Below are 14,979 nucleotides of genomic sequence, written 5' to 3'. Positions count from 1 at the left end.
TTTGAAGTCACTTCTGTAATCCAAGCTAAAAGTATAAACTTGGAACTGAAAGTCTACATCCTCAGGAATTGCTATGGAATTTGAGAATGCCGGAATCAACATACACAGTTTCTAGGACTTACTTATTAGAGGCTTCTTTGGCAGAACTGGAAAATAGCTAAAAAATGAAGAAGTCCCATTCCTCGAGCACATTCATTAACAATCACCTATCAACCAGTCACTGTTAAAGTGCTGAAGAGAAAGTGTAGTGATACAGATCATCCCCAGCATCCACACAGATCTTGCTACAGCCTAGCCATGCTGGGGACTCATTACACATACAGGTCAATAACAACAAGATTTCAAAATAGATGTTATATATCCAGCTATGTGAGTGGACAAAAAGTAAGCAAAATAAAAAACAAAAGGACAAACTAGAACATCAGTTCAAAATGGCAGCCCACTTAGTAGATACTAATAAATAGCGGGCCAGATAGGCCACCAGATACCATGTAAGAGCAATTCCTCTAAGCAAGAAAAATACATGGATAGTCTTAGAGGCAAAGAACAAAACTTTGCAAAAGGCAATTAAAGCATCAAATAATTATCCGTGTACGTGTGTATCTACAAAAGTATGAGAATACAGAGCTGTACATAGTATTGCATTAAGATCTCTTAATGAACAAAAAGGTATGGTGTACCTAGCTAGCAGGCTAGCATTTTGGAGCTTTCGGGGATAGATGAGAGGACTTAGGACACAATAAACTACTCTTAAGGAAGTCACATTCTAACTGGAAGGAGCCGATAGCCAAAACTACCATAGCTCCACGCCATCATGTGTCACTTTCAAAATGGAAAGATAGGGTCAAGAGGGATTACTATTCTGTTTAACTGTGCAGCATTATTTAAAATTTTTATTACATTATACTAAAACATTTAAAGCATTGAGATTTAGAAAGAATTGCCTTTGTCCTGCAGTGCTGTAGCAGTTTGATAAATGATCAAGATTTCTAGGACAGACTGCTTTAATAAAACATCTGATAGAATGTTAATCAAACATTCATGAGAAATAGAGGGTAGCAAAGTAGTTGACTTGGTAAGAATAAAAAATAAAAACATGATTAAAGTTTAGTCATTCCAATAACCTGATGTCACTTAACTTGTCCCCAGATTTAGGAGCAGCATCTAGCATTTGTCAGTGATTTCCTCTCTTTGACCTGATGAAGACAGAAAAAAAGGCACTGGGGAAGCATTTTTTAAACCCAACTTATGGAGGATCTCTGGACTTCAGAAAAAAAATATGTTTGCTATTTGAACATGAGAGGCAAACATATCAGATAAGTTAAAATCATAAATTTTGAAACCAGGGAGAAACACAGGCAATGATCTATTCCATGGTTCTCAAGCCTGACTTCCCATTAGAATCATCAGGAAGCTGGCCAGGCATGGTGGCTCATTTTCGTAATCCCGGCACTTTGGGAGGCTGAGGTGGGTGGATCACAAGGTCAGGAGTTTGAGACCAGTCTGGCCAACATGGTGAAACCCCGTCTCTACTAAAAGTACAAAAATTAGCTGGGCATGGTGGTGGGAACCTGTAATCCCAGGTACTCAGGAGGCTGAGGCAGGAGAATCACTTGAAACTGGAAAGCGGAGGTTGCAGTGAGCCAAGATGGCACCATTGCGCTCCAGCCCGGGTGAAAGAGCAAAACTCCATCTCAAAAAATAAATAAATAAATCATCAGGAAGCTTTTAAAATGCATGAATGATTATACCCCCACCCCCAGAGATTCTGATTTCATCAGTCTGAGGTGGAGCTCAGGCACTCAATTTTTTTTTAAAGTGCCTAAAGTGATTCTAAGATGAAACTAGGGTTGAGAATCACTGATCTAAACAAAACCTCTCATTTATAGACTGAAATTCAGATACAGAAAGGTTTCATCACTTTAGAGCAGAACAAAAACAAAAATCAGCATTCAAGACCAGAGTTAAAATGATATACCCTCCACTTTGCCCCAAAGCAGCAATATTAAGATGGCACAAAAATGTAAATAGTAATGTTTAATGTGAAATGATTATATTTGCATATAAACACCATATCCAATCCTTCATCATCTTAGAAATAACTAAACATAGTACCTCGTGAGCAAGAATAGTTATTTGAGTTGATAAGAACCAAGAAGATTGCATTAGTAATAAAATTCATCTGTGAGTCACGTCATGAATTAAAAAGTTAATTTCAAAGTACATTTCTTGTAGCTTCCTTCATGCACCAAAATTGCTAGATCTGCCACTGGTTCTCAACCCAGTGCTCTTTTTTCCTATTCTACATATTCTACTCCTTCAGAATTTACATTCTGAAAAAGACAAAGTTAAGATTTGTAGTTCATAACACCAGATCTCTACTTACTAAGAGACATTCAAACTGATATTACAGAGAAAATATTTCCTCTTATGCCCATGTATCTCTGGCTTCAGCTCTTGCTTCAAATATAATTTTCACTTAATATTAATATAATAGTACAGGTTATTATATTGAATACATTTAAATAATACTTTTTAAAATGATACAATTTTTTAGAAAACACTGTATCAAGTAAGCAATAAATGCAGCACACATTAAGTCACCAGTATCACTTTATATGGATCCCTTTGGGCTGAAATCAGATTTCTAGTTTGGCACAGTTTCATTTAGATTTGTTCTGATTGAATTTGTTGCAACTAATATTGTGCCTTGAAATAAGTAGGAAATATGTTCTTAATGTTGAACATACTCAGAATATGCTGTCAACAAAAATGAATGAAATTATTTTATAGAACTGAGTAAACACTTGTTATTGGCTAGAATATAGAGTGGCACATAGGTGGCACAGTACAATGATTAACAGCATGAACTCTGAAGACACAGCCTGGGCTTGAATCCTGATTCAACTGTCTACTAGCTATGTGTTTTTCAGCAAGTTCCTTACTCTGAGCCTGTTTCTTCTTCTGTAAAATGGTAATTGTTACTTACATTTGGGATAGGAATTAATTAAATGAGTTAACATGCATAAAGCACACAGAAGGGTACTCGGTATTTAGCAAGTGATTGTTATTATATTTTATAAATGCATACACATGTTTTAGTGGGTACACATGTTATTGATAAAGAAAAGGCTAAATATCAGGTTAAACCAATTAAGTTCTGGCCAGACACAGTGATACACACCTGTAGTCCCAGCTACTTAGGAGGCTGAGGTGGAAGGATCACTTGAGCCTGGGATGTCGAGGCTACGGTGAGCCATGATCATGCCACCACACTCCAGCCAAGGTAACAGAGCAAGACCCTGTCACATACACACACACACACACACACACACACACACACACACACACACAAATTCTCTATTTTTTTCTCAGAGTAAAAACTTGCAATGTTGTATTTATTTTATGCCTTAATATAGTTTTTGTTTGCAAATTTAAGATCTACAAAATACGAAATGTATTCTACTTCATAGTATCACATAATTATGAAAAATCAATTCCATATATTCTCAATGACCACTATTGATCTTAATGACAAACTTCACATAAAGTAATCTCTCAAAATAGAAGTCATGCCCTTTAACCCTTGGAAATCACAGAAGTTTACTTGGCTGCAAATAGAGAGCTACTTCAACTAGAAACCGATCAAGTTTATTAAAATTGTCTAGCATGTCCTAAATTACAAGACAAAATTCCTATTTACTTTACCTCCTTTGCTACCAAGCTTGCATCTTAGTATGATTTCTTTCTCATGAACTTAAATCCAACTAGCTAAAAGTGGCATATTTTTGATCACTGAAGCCAGTATCTGTATTTCAGCTCACATGCTCCATAAATTATATGCAATATTTGACCCTGTTAATAACTCTTCTTCTTGCCATTCCTTTAGCTTCCTTGACTTTGAACTCTACTAGTTCTCTTCTTCCTCCTCCTCCTTTTTTTTCTACTCTCTCGCTGACTGCCTCTACAACCAGATATTTTCCAAAAAATAGGGTACAATATATGGATACTTCCTCAGGTTCTCTCCTCAGGTCCCTCCTCTTACTTTTGATTCTCCTCATCAGGAAATGACCTCTATCCCCACAGGCTGGAATCCCTCATTTGTTACCGAGGGCTTCAGGCAATCACCTTTTAGCCACTAAGTGAACCAACCAGACCAAAATAGCAATGCAAAGCCTTTGAAAACTATATTGTCAGCTGAGCACGGTGGCTCATGACTGTAATCTCAGCACTTTGGGAGGCCAAGGAAGGAGGATCACCTGAGAACAGGAGTCTGAGACTAGCCTGGCCAACATGGTGAAACCCCATCTCTACTAAAAATACAAAACTTAGCTAGGTGTGGTGGTGCGCGTCTGTAGTCCCAGCTACTCAGGACGCTGAGGCAGGAGAATTGCTTGAACCTGGAAGGCAGAGGTTGCAGTGAGCTGAGATTGTACCACTCCACTTCAGCCTGGGCAACAAAGTGAGACTCCATCTCAAAAAAAAAAAAAAAAAGCAAAACTGTCCAGGTGTGGTGGCACATGCCTGCAAACCCAGTACTTTGGGAGGTCAAGGTGGGCAGATTGCCTGAGGTCAGGAGTTCAAGACCAGCCTGAGCAATATGGTGAAACCCTGTCTCTACTAAAAATACAAAAGTTAGCTGGGTGTGGTGGCAGGCGCCTGTAGTCCCGGCTACTTGGGAGGCTGAGACAAGAGAAGCACTTGGACCTGGGAGGCAGAGGTTGCAGTGAGTCAAGATTGTGCCTTTGCATTCCAGCCTGGGTGACAGAGCGAGACTCCATCTCCAAAGAAAAAAATATATATACTATATTGTCATCAGTATCACAAGACACAAAAGTAGGCCAAGGGCCTGTTTACTAAACCTAAACAGGGTGACTACCTGCTAAATTGAAGATTTAAGTTACAATTTATTATTTAATGTAATAGCTAAAATGTCCAGAATATAATCAAAAATCACTTATAATACTAAAAACAAGAAAAATTACAGCTTGAATACAAAAAGACAATCCATAGATGCCAACGCTGAGATGATTGGAATTTCAAACATTGGAAAAGAATTTCAAAGTTGCCATCATAAAAAAAAATGCCTCAACAAACAATTATAGATGGCCTTGAAACAAATGAAGAAATGGAAAATATCATCAAAGAAATATAAGATATAAAAAGGAACCAAATGGAAACCATAGAACTAGAAAATACAATAACCTGAACAATGAAAAAACTGGAAGGGCTCAATAGAACAAATATGACAGAGGGAAGAATCAGTGAACTTAAAGACAGAACAATAGAATTCACTCACTCTGAAGACAGAAAATAAACAAACAAAAAATAAACAAAGCCTCAGGAACAAATGGCATAATAAAATATCCAACATTCATGTCATCGGTCCAAGGAAAATATAGATAAAGGGAACAGGGGCTGGAAAAAAATGTTTGAAGAAATAAAAGCTGAAATATCCTACTTTTGACAAAGACATAAACTAACATAGTCAAGTAACTGAATGAAACCCAAGCAGGAATTACCCAGAGAAATTCACATCAAAGTACATCATAATTCAACTTCTGAATACTAGACAAAGAAAAAAATCGTAAAAGGAATCAGGCTGGGCGTGGTGGCTCATGCCTGTAATCCCAGCACTTTGGGAGGCTGAGGCAGGTGGATCACAACCTCAGGAGAGCAAGACCATCCTGGCTAACACGGTGAAACCCCGTCTCTACTAAAAATACAAAAAATTAGCCGGGCGTGGTGGTGGATGCCTGTAGTCCCAGCTACTCAGGAGGCTGAGGCAGGAGAATGGCATGAACCCGGGAGGCCAAGCTTTCAGTGAGCCATATCGCGCCACTGCACTGCAGCCTGGGCGATAGAGCGAGACTCCATTGCACAAAAAAAAAAAAAAAAAAAGAGGAATCAGAGGGAAATGATCTAGAGTTAAAAACAATTCCAGTGACGGCAGATTTTTTCATGTGAAACCATGAGAGTCAAAAGGAAGTGACATTTTATCAAGTGCTGAATGAAAAAATCTATCAACCCTAAATGCAATAAATTCAATATCCAGCAAAATATTCAGAAATAAAGGAGGGAATAAGGGAATAAAGACATTCTCATACAAAGGAAAATCAGGAGATGTGTCTCCCGCATACCTACTCTTAATGGCTAAAAGAACCCTCTGAACAAGAACGAAATAATCACAGTAAAAGGCTCGGAACTGCAGAGAGGAAGGAATAAAAATGGATTCAGTATAAATAAATTAAATAATAGACTATCTTTCTCCACATGATGATTGAATCAAAAATTGTAAGTTTATTTGATGTGATGTTCAATGTATGTAGAGAAGTACTCAAGACAATTGTACTTTAAAAGTGGGAAGGGAAAAAGGATCTAAAAGGAAGTAAAGTTTCTATACCTCGTTTGACATAGTAAAATGTCAATACCATTAGACTGTAATAAGTTATATATGTGTATTAATACCTGGAGCAACCACTAAGAAAACTAAGCAATTGACATACTTTAAGACATTATAAATCAATCAAATGGAATCCTAAAAATGTCATGTAACCAAGAGGAAGGTGGAAAGCAAGAAAAGAAGGATAAAGGGATAAAAACAGAAAAAACAAAAAAAGACATAAAATAATAGCATGTTTAAGTCATATCAAGAATTTACCTACATGCACTAATTAAAGACACATGGGCAGAATGAATTTTTTAAATTGTAATTCAACAATATGCTGTCTATAAGAAACTCATTTCCAGTATAACAACATAGAGAAGTTCAAATGAGAATGATAGAAAAGACATACTATGCCATTAGGAAGAATAGCTATATTAAGTATCAAATAAAGGGAATTTCAGAGCAAAGAAATTTGCTAGTGACAGAGACATTAACAATGATAAAAGGATCCATCCCACCAAGAAAATAATGATCCTAAATGTGTGCACACCAATTTCACCTATGATGTCTATGCCAATAATTTAAACATTCATTTTTCCAAGCTCTTTCTTGTATGTCTTTTTGATGTTAAATGTATCACTTTGTCTTCCCTTGCCTTTTCTTTTTCCCATCCCAGCGCTGAGTTCCCATTTCTTTTAACAGTATGTTTTTCCCAGCTACCCAGATTGAAACATCAATCATTTTTATCAAATCCCAATATTTCTTACATAGAATCCCTCAGTTCTATTTCCAATGTGGTGACTCTACCCTAGTTCAAGCTTTCATTTCACAATACCTCATAACTGGTTTCTATTCTTTTCAATCCAGATTAACAATCCTAAAGTACTAAAAGGCCTCCAAAAGAAAATCTAAACACCTAGTCCCGATTCACAAAGTTTTCCAAGTTTTACTCACAAACTCTCACTGCTACCGTTGCTCTGGTCCAGCTGGAGCTCATTAGTTTCTAACAATGCCTCCATGCTTTTCTATCCTTGTAGTTCACCAGCCAGAATTCCTTTCTTCCATCTCCAGCTGAAAACACACTAGCCTTTCTTCAAGGTTCTCCTCCAATACCACCTCCTCCATCGTGAAGGCAGTATTTGAGCTGGCACTGGGCATGAAAGGCCATACTCCTCATCAAGAATAATCTCTTTTTTCTTTTAAATATTGATAAAACATTGTACCTTTTCTTTGGTACTTAGCATATTCTGCTCTGCCTCTATTGACTTATACCTTGACTTCTGCCTCCTAAATTGTAAGTTATTGAAGACACCAGTGGCATCTTCTGCATTTTTGCACCCTGCAACAATTACTCTCCCCAGTGCCAAGAAGTGTGTCTTGTAAATATTAAAGGTTTAATAGATATTTGGTGACCAATTTAAGAGCCAACACTGTATCTTTTCATCAAAATACCCCTTCTCTCTTTCTTCATCATAGTTTTGAATTCTTTCAGATTTTTCAAACCTTTCAGACTGTTATTATTAAACTCATTACTTGTCCTAGAACATAAACACCTTCCCATACAAAAAAAACCTTTTATATCACATAAAGCAAAATATGAGCACATAAATGCAATTTTTATATGTATATGCACTTGTATATGTATACAGCCTCTAGATGTGTGTTATATGCATATAACCTTTAGAAGTGTGTTTATATTTCCAAACTTTTTATCAAAAAATAGAACCTTAAGTTAAATTTCATAAAAGTTTACATGGAAATTTTGAATTAGGAAATTAAATATGTCTTTAAAATAACTAAATTACATTTTCTTGGTCTTTTGACTATGAAATAGTTTACCCTAGCAACATGAAAAACAAGAGACCTAAGCTATTAGAAGAAATGCAATTCTACGTATCTTGTGTGTATAGTTTTTCCCTGGTGGTTTTCAATGACCAGTGACTCCTTAGCTGGTTTCTCAGCTGCTAGCACTTGCTCTGAACACGTCTGCAACAATGTGTGCCTAGGAAATAAACTCAAGTTAGCACTGACCCAACCAAAATGGAATTTTTTAAATGCAGCACACACTTGGTGGATTCCAAAGTCATGATTATGCTTTACTATGCACTCTGTACTATTCAGACCACTACTCTCATTCATTACTGCAATTAGCTGTATATATAATTATTTTTTATTGCTAATTATACACCACTGATTTCCACTATAAAAAAACATTAGCATTTGTCTCTAATTAAATATTTACTGCTTGTGTTTTACAGACCCGACATCAGGTTCTTCTTTAGACTGGGCTTATGACCTGGGCATCAAACACACATTTGCCTTTGAGCTCCGAGATAAAGGCAAATTTGGTTTTCTCCTTCCTGAATCCCGGATAAAGCCAACCTGCAGAGAGACCATGCTAGCTGTCAAATTTATTTCCAAGTATATCCTCAAGCATACTCCCTAAAGAATTGCCCTCCGTTTGGAATAAGCCAATTAATCCTTTTTTGTGCCTTTCATCAGAAAGTCAATCTTCAATTATCCCCAAATGCAGCTTCTATATCACCTGAATCCTTCTCTCGCTCATTTAAGTCCCACGTTATCGCTGTTTGGTTTTACTTACTTTCAGTAGCACTATAATGAAGCAGCTTTAAGTGAAACCTTTTCACTACCTTTCTTCACTCCAAGTGAAGTTTGGACCCAGCAGAAAGCGTTTGAGTATTTTGAAAGGTGATACACAGTGGGGCACAGAAAATAAATGAAAACCTTCAGTTTCTCACAGATTTTCACCACGTGGCTTCATCAATTTATGTGCTAATACAATAAAAAATAAAATGCATTTAAGGCTTTAAAACTCATCTTTTTATGATAAACTATATTCTCTGTATTTCTCTATAGCATTAATAATCAACATTAATGTCAATCATTCAGTCTGTTAATAAGAAATAATATCTTCAATTTTCAAAAACATAATTTGCCTATTTTTTTCTGATAGAAGTAGACATTGTTTATATAGCCTCAAAAAAGCAAAAGGATGTCCTAGCAGGAAATAAAATGGTTCATATAGAGATGAATCTCAGTCCTTTAAACAACTGATCCAGTTCTCATCAGCATAATGTACATTAAATTCAAAATAGTTTAATTTAACCTGCCATAATCAGAAGAAACCACCTGCTAAAACATCTCTTTGCCGGTACAGACACAGACAAGACAATCTGGTCAGCTGTGACCCCTGCCCTCCTAATGGATAGAAAGGAAACCTGGAAATGTACTATAAGTTGAGGAGAGAAAGTCATGTTGACCAAAGGCAATCAGAGTAACTTGCTGCATTTGTACCATTTATACTCCTATTATTTAAGGTGGTATTATTGGATAGCTTCTCCCCAACACCAATACCTCAATGTGTGATCAAGTGGCCACAGTGGTAGTGTTTACATTCCCAAAATCCAGACACAGATGCCCACCACTGGACTGACTATAATTGGAGGGACAAGTAGAGAGTTCCTTGACTTCCAGTAAACTTACTTCTCAGAACATCCTAGACAGTTTTCAATGATTGGGAAAGGTCCGGAGAAGTTAAGTCAATAAACAATCTGGGACATGCCTCATGAATCCTTTAGGGACCCATAAAAGAAAGGATCCATCAAAGCTACAAGATGATGGTGTGCTGTGATAATCATGAGGTAGATAAAAGTTTCCCATGCAAAATTGTCCAGGAAAAACAAATGTAAACTAACAAAATTGCTATACAAGGGGAGGAGGGGAAGGTGACAGAGTCAAGAAAGTAAAAGACAAAAATGTGGCTATGAGATTATATTGTCTCATTAAAAATATGGCATCTATATCTAAATATTTAGCATTCCAAACTGGCTTCAGAATGTGGGAATGTAAATTTGTTTCATTATACATGCCATATGGGAATTATATACTCATTCACACTTACTTACTCAAATGAGAAACGATTGAAGTATATTCTAACCCTAAAATTCACATAAATACCTCTAATTCCATTGAGCCTTTAGGTGGAGGGGATAAAAGAGATAATCCCAATTGCAGAATATTGTCCCATGTCCAACCATTATTCAGTTTATAAAGACACAAAAGTTGTACACACTATTTGAATTATCGTGCAGCTTAATATTTTTTTCTCAATTAGAAAAAAAAAGATTAGCCTGAGTGGCTAAAAATGAAAAATCCTAACAAGATCTCATCCTAACTAAATAGTTTTTGAATGGCATCTGAGGGCATTTACTTCTTTGACTGCATATGAATTGTGAAAATAAATATGTGAATACAAATATCTACATTAAAGTTAAAACACTAAATTTTTACCTTATTTATGAGAAAGTTTGAGTGGTAAGTGCTGTGATTCTTCCCTTTTAATTTTCAATCATCAGTAAAAGTACTTTGTACCCAAGTTACAAGTTGTGCTATCACATCACAATATTCTTGACAGAGGCCAGGCACAGTGGCTCATACCTGTAATCCCAATACATTGGGAAGCCAAGGTGGGAGGATCACTTAAGACCAGGAGTTCAAGATAAGTCAGGGTGATAATGTGAGACCCTATCTCTACAAAAATAAAAATAAAAATAAAAAATTAGCCAGCTGTGATGGCACATACCTGTGGTCTCAGCTACTTGGGAAGCTGAGGCGAAAGGATTGCTTGAGCCCAGGAGGTCAAGGCTGCAGTGAGCCAAAATCACGCCACTGCACTCCAACCTGGATGACAGAGCAAAACTCTGACTCAAATATACATATGCACAGATACACACACACATATATAGTGTGTATATACATATATACACAGAATATATACGAGTATATACATATATACAAAATATATATGTAAAAATATATATCATTCATTTTCCAATTTTCTTATTATAAAACTCACTCAAGAGGCATTGTTTCATATTTTGAAAATGTGTTCTTTTATAGCAATATCTAATTGTTGAGGTGCACATCTGAGATGTACATCTGTTATGAAAAAATGAAACATCTTATTTTTACTCACGCAAATAAATGTTTCTAGTAAGCCTTATGACTCCAAACTGATCTTTAAATGTCATATCAGAGGTCTCTTCCCCACATTTGACACATTGGATATGGTTTTGACCACAGAAGTGCTCACTGGCTAAGTGAACATTAGGCTTACTAACAAGAATATCTGTTTCTCATTTAACACAAACGTCTATGCCTGATTTTCTTTAGATGAAAAAATAAAGAAGTAACCCCCAAAGAAACTTAGAACATGTCATTGCAAAGACACAAATTTTCTCTGTTCTCATGTCCTCCCTAGACTCCTTATCTCAAAAAGAAAACAAAAAAAGGTTAAATTATTTTGACCTTTCCAAAGGGACGGATGTTGGGCTTTTCTGGACATGGGAAAAGGTCAAGGACACAGAACTCTTCTTGGTCCCACCATGTGGTTCCCAGTGCTGTAAACTAACCTTTTACCTTTAATATAGAAAATGGAAATGAGAGGTTTTCTAAAAGAGAATACGCATTGGTCCCCCAAATCTACAATGAAGTATTGCAGTATTCAGTCAATGTTAAATTTCCCAGGACATAAATCATACAAAGCAGCAGTAGCAAGAAATGTTACTTAAATACTCACTTATTTGAGCATCTAAAAGAAGCAATGGAGTCTAGAAACTGTTCCTGACCACTGACCCTCAGAGACTGCATATTGTTCTCTAAAATCTCTCCTCTTTTCCTTGCCCTCTTTCTTCACTCTATTCTCCCTTATAATAGGTCTCCCAGTTTTGAACCAGGCACAAGGCCATACATATAAAAGTTCTATTTCCAAACTCCTTGCAAATAGAATTGTAGGGCTACTCAAATTTTCTCATAAATAAAATAAAGTTTTAGTGTTTTAACTTTAATATAGATATTAGTCTTCACATGTTTATTTTCACAATTCATACCAAGTCAAAGAGGGAAAATACTCTGAGATGCCATTCACAAACTATTCAGTTAGAATGAGGAATGATCTTGTTAGGATTTTTTATTTTTAGTCACTCAGGTAATTTTTTTTCTGATTGTGAAAATAAATATTAGGCTGGGCATGGTGGCTCATGCCTGTAATCCCAGCACTTTGAGAGGCCGAGGCAGGTGGATCACGAGGTCAGGAGATCTAGATGATCCCGGCTAACACGGTGAAACCCCGTCTCTACTAAAAAATAAAAAAAAAATAACCAGGCGTGGTGGCGGGTGCCTGTAGTCCCACCTACTCGGTAAGCTGAGGCAGGAGAATAGTGTGAACCCAGGAAGTGGAGCTTGCAGTGAGCCGAGATTGCACCACTGCACTCCAGCCTGGGCGACAGAGCGAGACTCTGTCTCAAAAAAATAAAAATAAAAATAAAGAAAAAAACAGAAATATTAAAATGCATACTAACTCAAGTAAAATGGTATGTAAAGCTTTTGTACCTTTTATAAACTAAATAATGGATGCACACAGGACGATATCAAAAATTGGATTATTCTGGTCTACAAGTTGTAAGAAGAAGCATCATATGGCAAAGTCCAGAAAGCTCACTTCAAAGACCTCTGGAACACTGTGGCTCTTTTTTCTCTCTCTTCTTTTTGGCTGCAATGTAATTGTGATGGCTGACGCTGAGCAGTCATCTTGGACCACAGATGATCTTGAAAACTGAAGCAAAGAAAATGACAAAAGGAGCCTGAGCCTTTTAGGACTTCACCAAGCAGGGATGCTAATCAAGGCTTGGACCACCTACCTTAGGATTTAAATATGAAAAAGAAATGAAGGTCCTCTTTAGTGAAACCACTGTTAATTTGGATCATTATTCTTTACAATCAAGCCTAATCCTAACTGATGCAACAAGCCAGAAACAACTAGCATAACAGTTCCAGATGGGTCACAGATGGAAATCCTTGGAGGATATGTGGTGTTACGCAAAATCACAGAGCTAGAAATCAGGAGGTTTGGGCTTGAATCCTGACTCTACTACTGAATGATATCTAGTAAGACACTATCACCTTTTGCCTGCCCTGCTTATCTCGTAGCTTTTTGTTAAAATTTGAGATCACAGATGCTCACCAAGTTAACCCACTAATTTCCACTTTGTCTTTGGGACAAAGTAAACTTGTCTTAAAAGGAGTTGGCTCAGGTGGTTCCTACTTGAGGTAAGCGTTGGATGGCATCAAAATAACAGGTGCAATTGCTGCTCTCAAGTGTGGTTCTTCACCAAGTTCCACTACAATGGGGTATAAAGTAATGTGTGCATGTGCATGTGCACATTTTCCTGTGTGCAGAATTTTCATCAGATTCTTACAATATGGGAGTTACGGACCCTCAAAAGTTTAAGCACAATTGAATGTAAAACCAAACATAATTTGAAATCATGTTTTCACACATTAAAGTAAAAATTAATTTCGACTCTGCAGCTTTTGATAGTCATTTGCTCCCTTTTTATTGTTGTTTCTTACTATTGATTTCTTCTTTGTTTTATGATGATCTTTTGAAAAAAATATATAAAATTTCCCTTAGATGACTGGAAAATATAAAACAGTTTTACTGAAGAAAACCAGGAAAATTAAATATCTCAAAATTGTATGAAATAATTAAATTCTGCCAACTTATTTGTAATAATATTGCGGTCCTTACAAATGATGTAATATTTTTAACTGTGCTTGCTATGATATTTTGAGGGATCCTTACTTATTTCCCTCAAAAAAGTTAACCCACCGAAATGGGAAAAGCAGCAGCATTCTTTTATTAGGGAAGAACAAACTTATGGAGAATTATGTAAAGTTAAGATTACCTCTGGTTGCAGAAGATGCCTCCTTTTCATTCAGTTGGTGACATACAGAAAATTATGGGTGGAACTCAAATTAGGGGAAATAAATACATGGCCCCTTCCAAACTAGAAGATTTTACTGCATAAAACCACTTTGAAAGCTACATTTTCTAAATAGTTAGGCTAATAGGAATACATGGCAATATTTCAAAGATTATGGCTTTACACTTCTTTCTCCTCCTTTTTAACACAATTGTATTTCATGATTAAAATGCCAAGCCACTTTTCTATAATGAGTCATAATAGCATCTTGAAAATTTCTGCAGCATATATATAGGCTACTGTCAGAATTTTCTTAGGCAAAGCTTTTGGGAGACTCTCTTGCATTTCATTGTCACAAGATCCATTATGCCAGGACAGATCTCAACCTCCCTGAGTAATATCTATCTGAGGGTTATAATTTTGTCATAAAAATTTACTCTCACATGAACTTAGCATAAAAGGTCTCCGTCCAGAAAACAGGAATTGAAATGGATATATTATCACTTAAACTGCTTTTTCGCTCACTTATCCTTCAATTACAAGCCTCAAGTTCACTGGTGTCAAGAGAGGTTAAACCAGAAAAATGTAAAACAATTTTTGAAATATGTGAGGGAAATTTGACACTTAACATTCCAAATGCATTATTATTGCCATGGTATCACTGAAATGTGCTATTGCCTCATTTTACATGGTGGATTAAAAGCTTAAAAGACTACTCATGAAAAAAAAAGATCCATATGTACCATTTCATATATAAAACAATTTGCAAGAACTCTGATTTCTTTTCTTATTCAAAAAGCCTCCAAT

The 14,979-nt window shown here is 36.3% G+C and overlaps 1 protein-coding gene across 1 annotated transcript in view; it reads left to right on the top strand.

The window, feature by feature from the left end:
• The window catches only part of CPA3 (carboxypeptidase A3), a 32,202-nt gene extending 22,981 nt beyond the window's left edge, over positions 1-9,221 (top strand). Inside the window, exon 11 of the mRNA XM_033212371.1 lies at positions 8,647-9,221. Within this exon, the coding sequence (XP_033068262.1) occupies positions 8,647-8,834 (188 nt within the window). The 3' untranslated portion in view covers positions 8,835-9,221. The remainder of the gene's footprint in view (positions 1-8,646) is intronic.
• The last annotated feature ends 5,758 nt before the right edge of the window (positions 9,222-14,979 follow it).

Source organism: Trachypithecus francoisi, unplaced genomic scaffold (assembly GCF_009764315.1).
Source record: "Trachypithecus francoisi isolate TF-2019V2 unplaced genomic scaffold, Tfra_2.0 Lachesis_group0, whole genome shotgun sequence".
Lineage (NCBI taxonomy): Eukaryota > Metazoa > Chordata > Mammalia > Primates > Cercopithecidae > Trachypithecus > Trachypithecus francoisi.
This window is presented reverse-complemented; position numbering and strand designations above follow the sequence as displayed.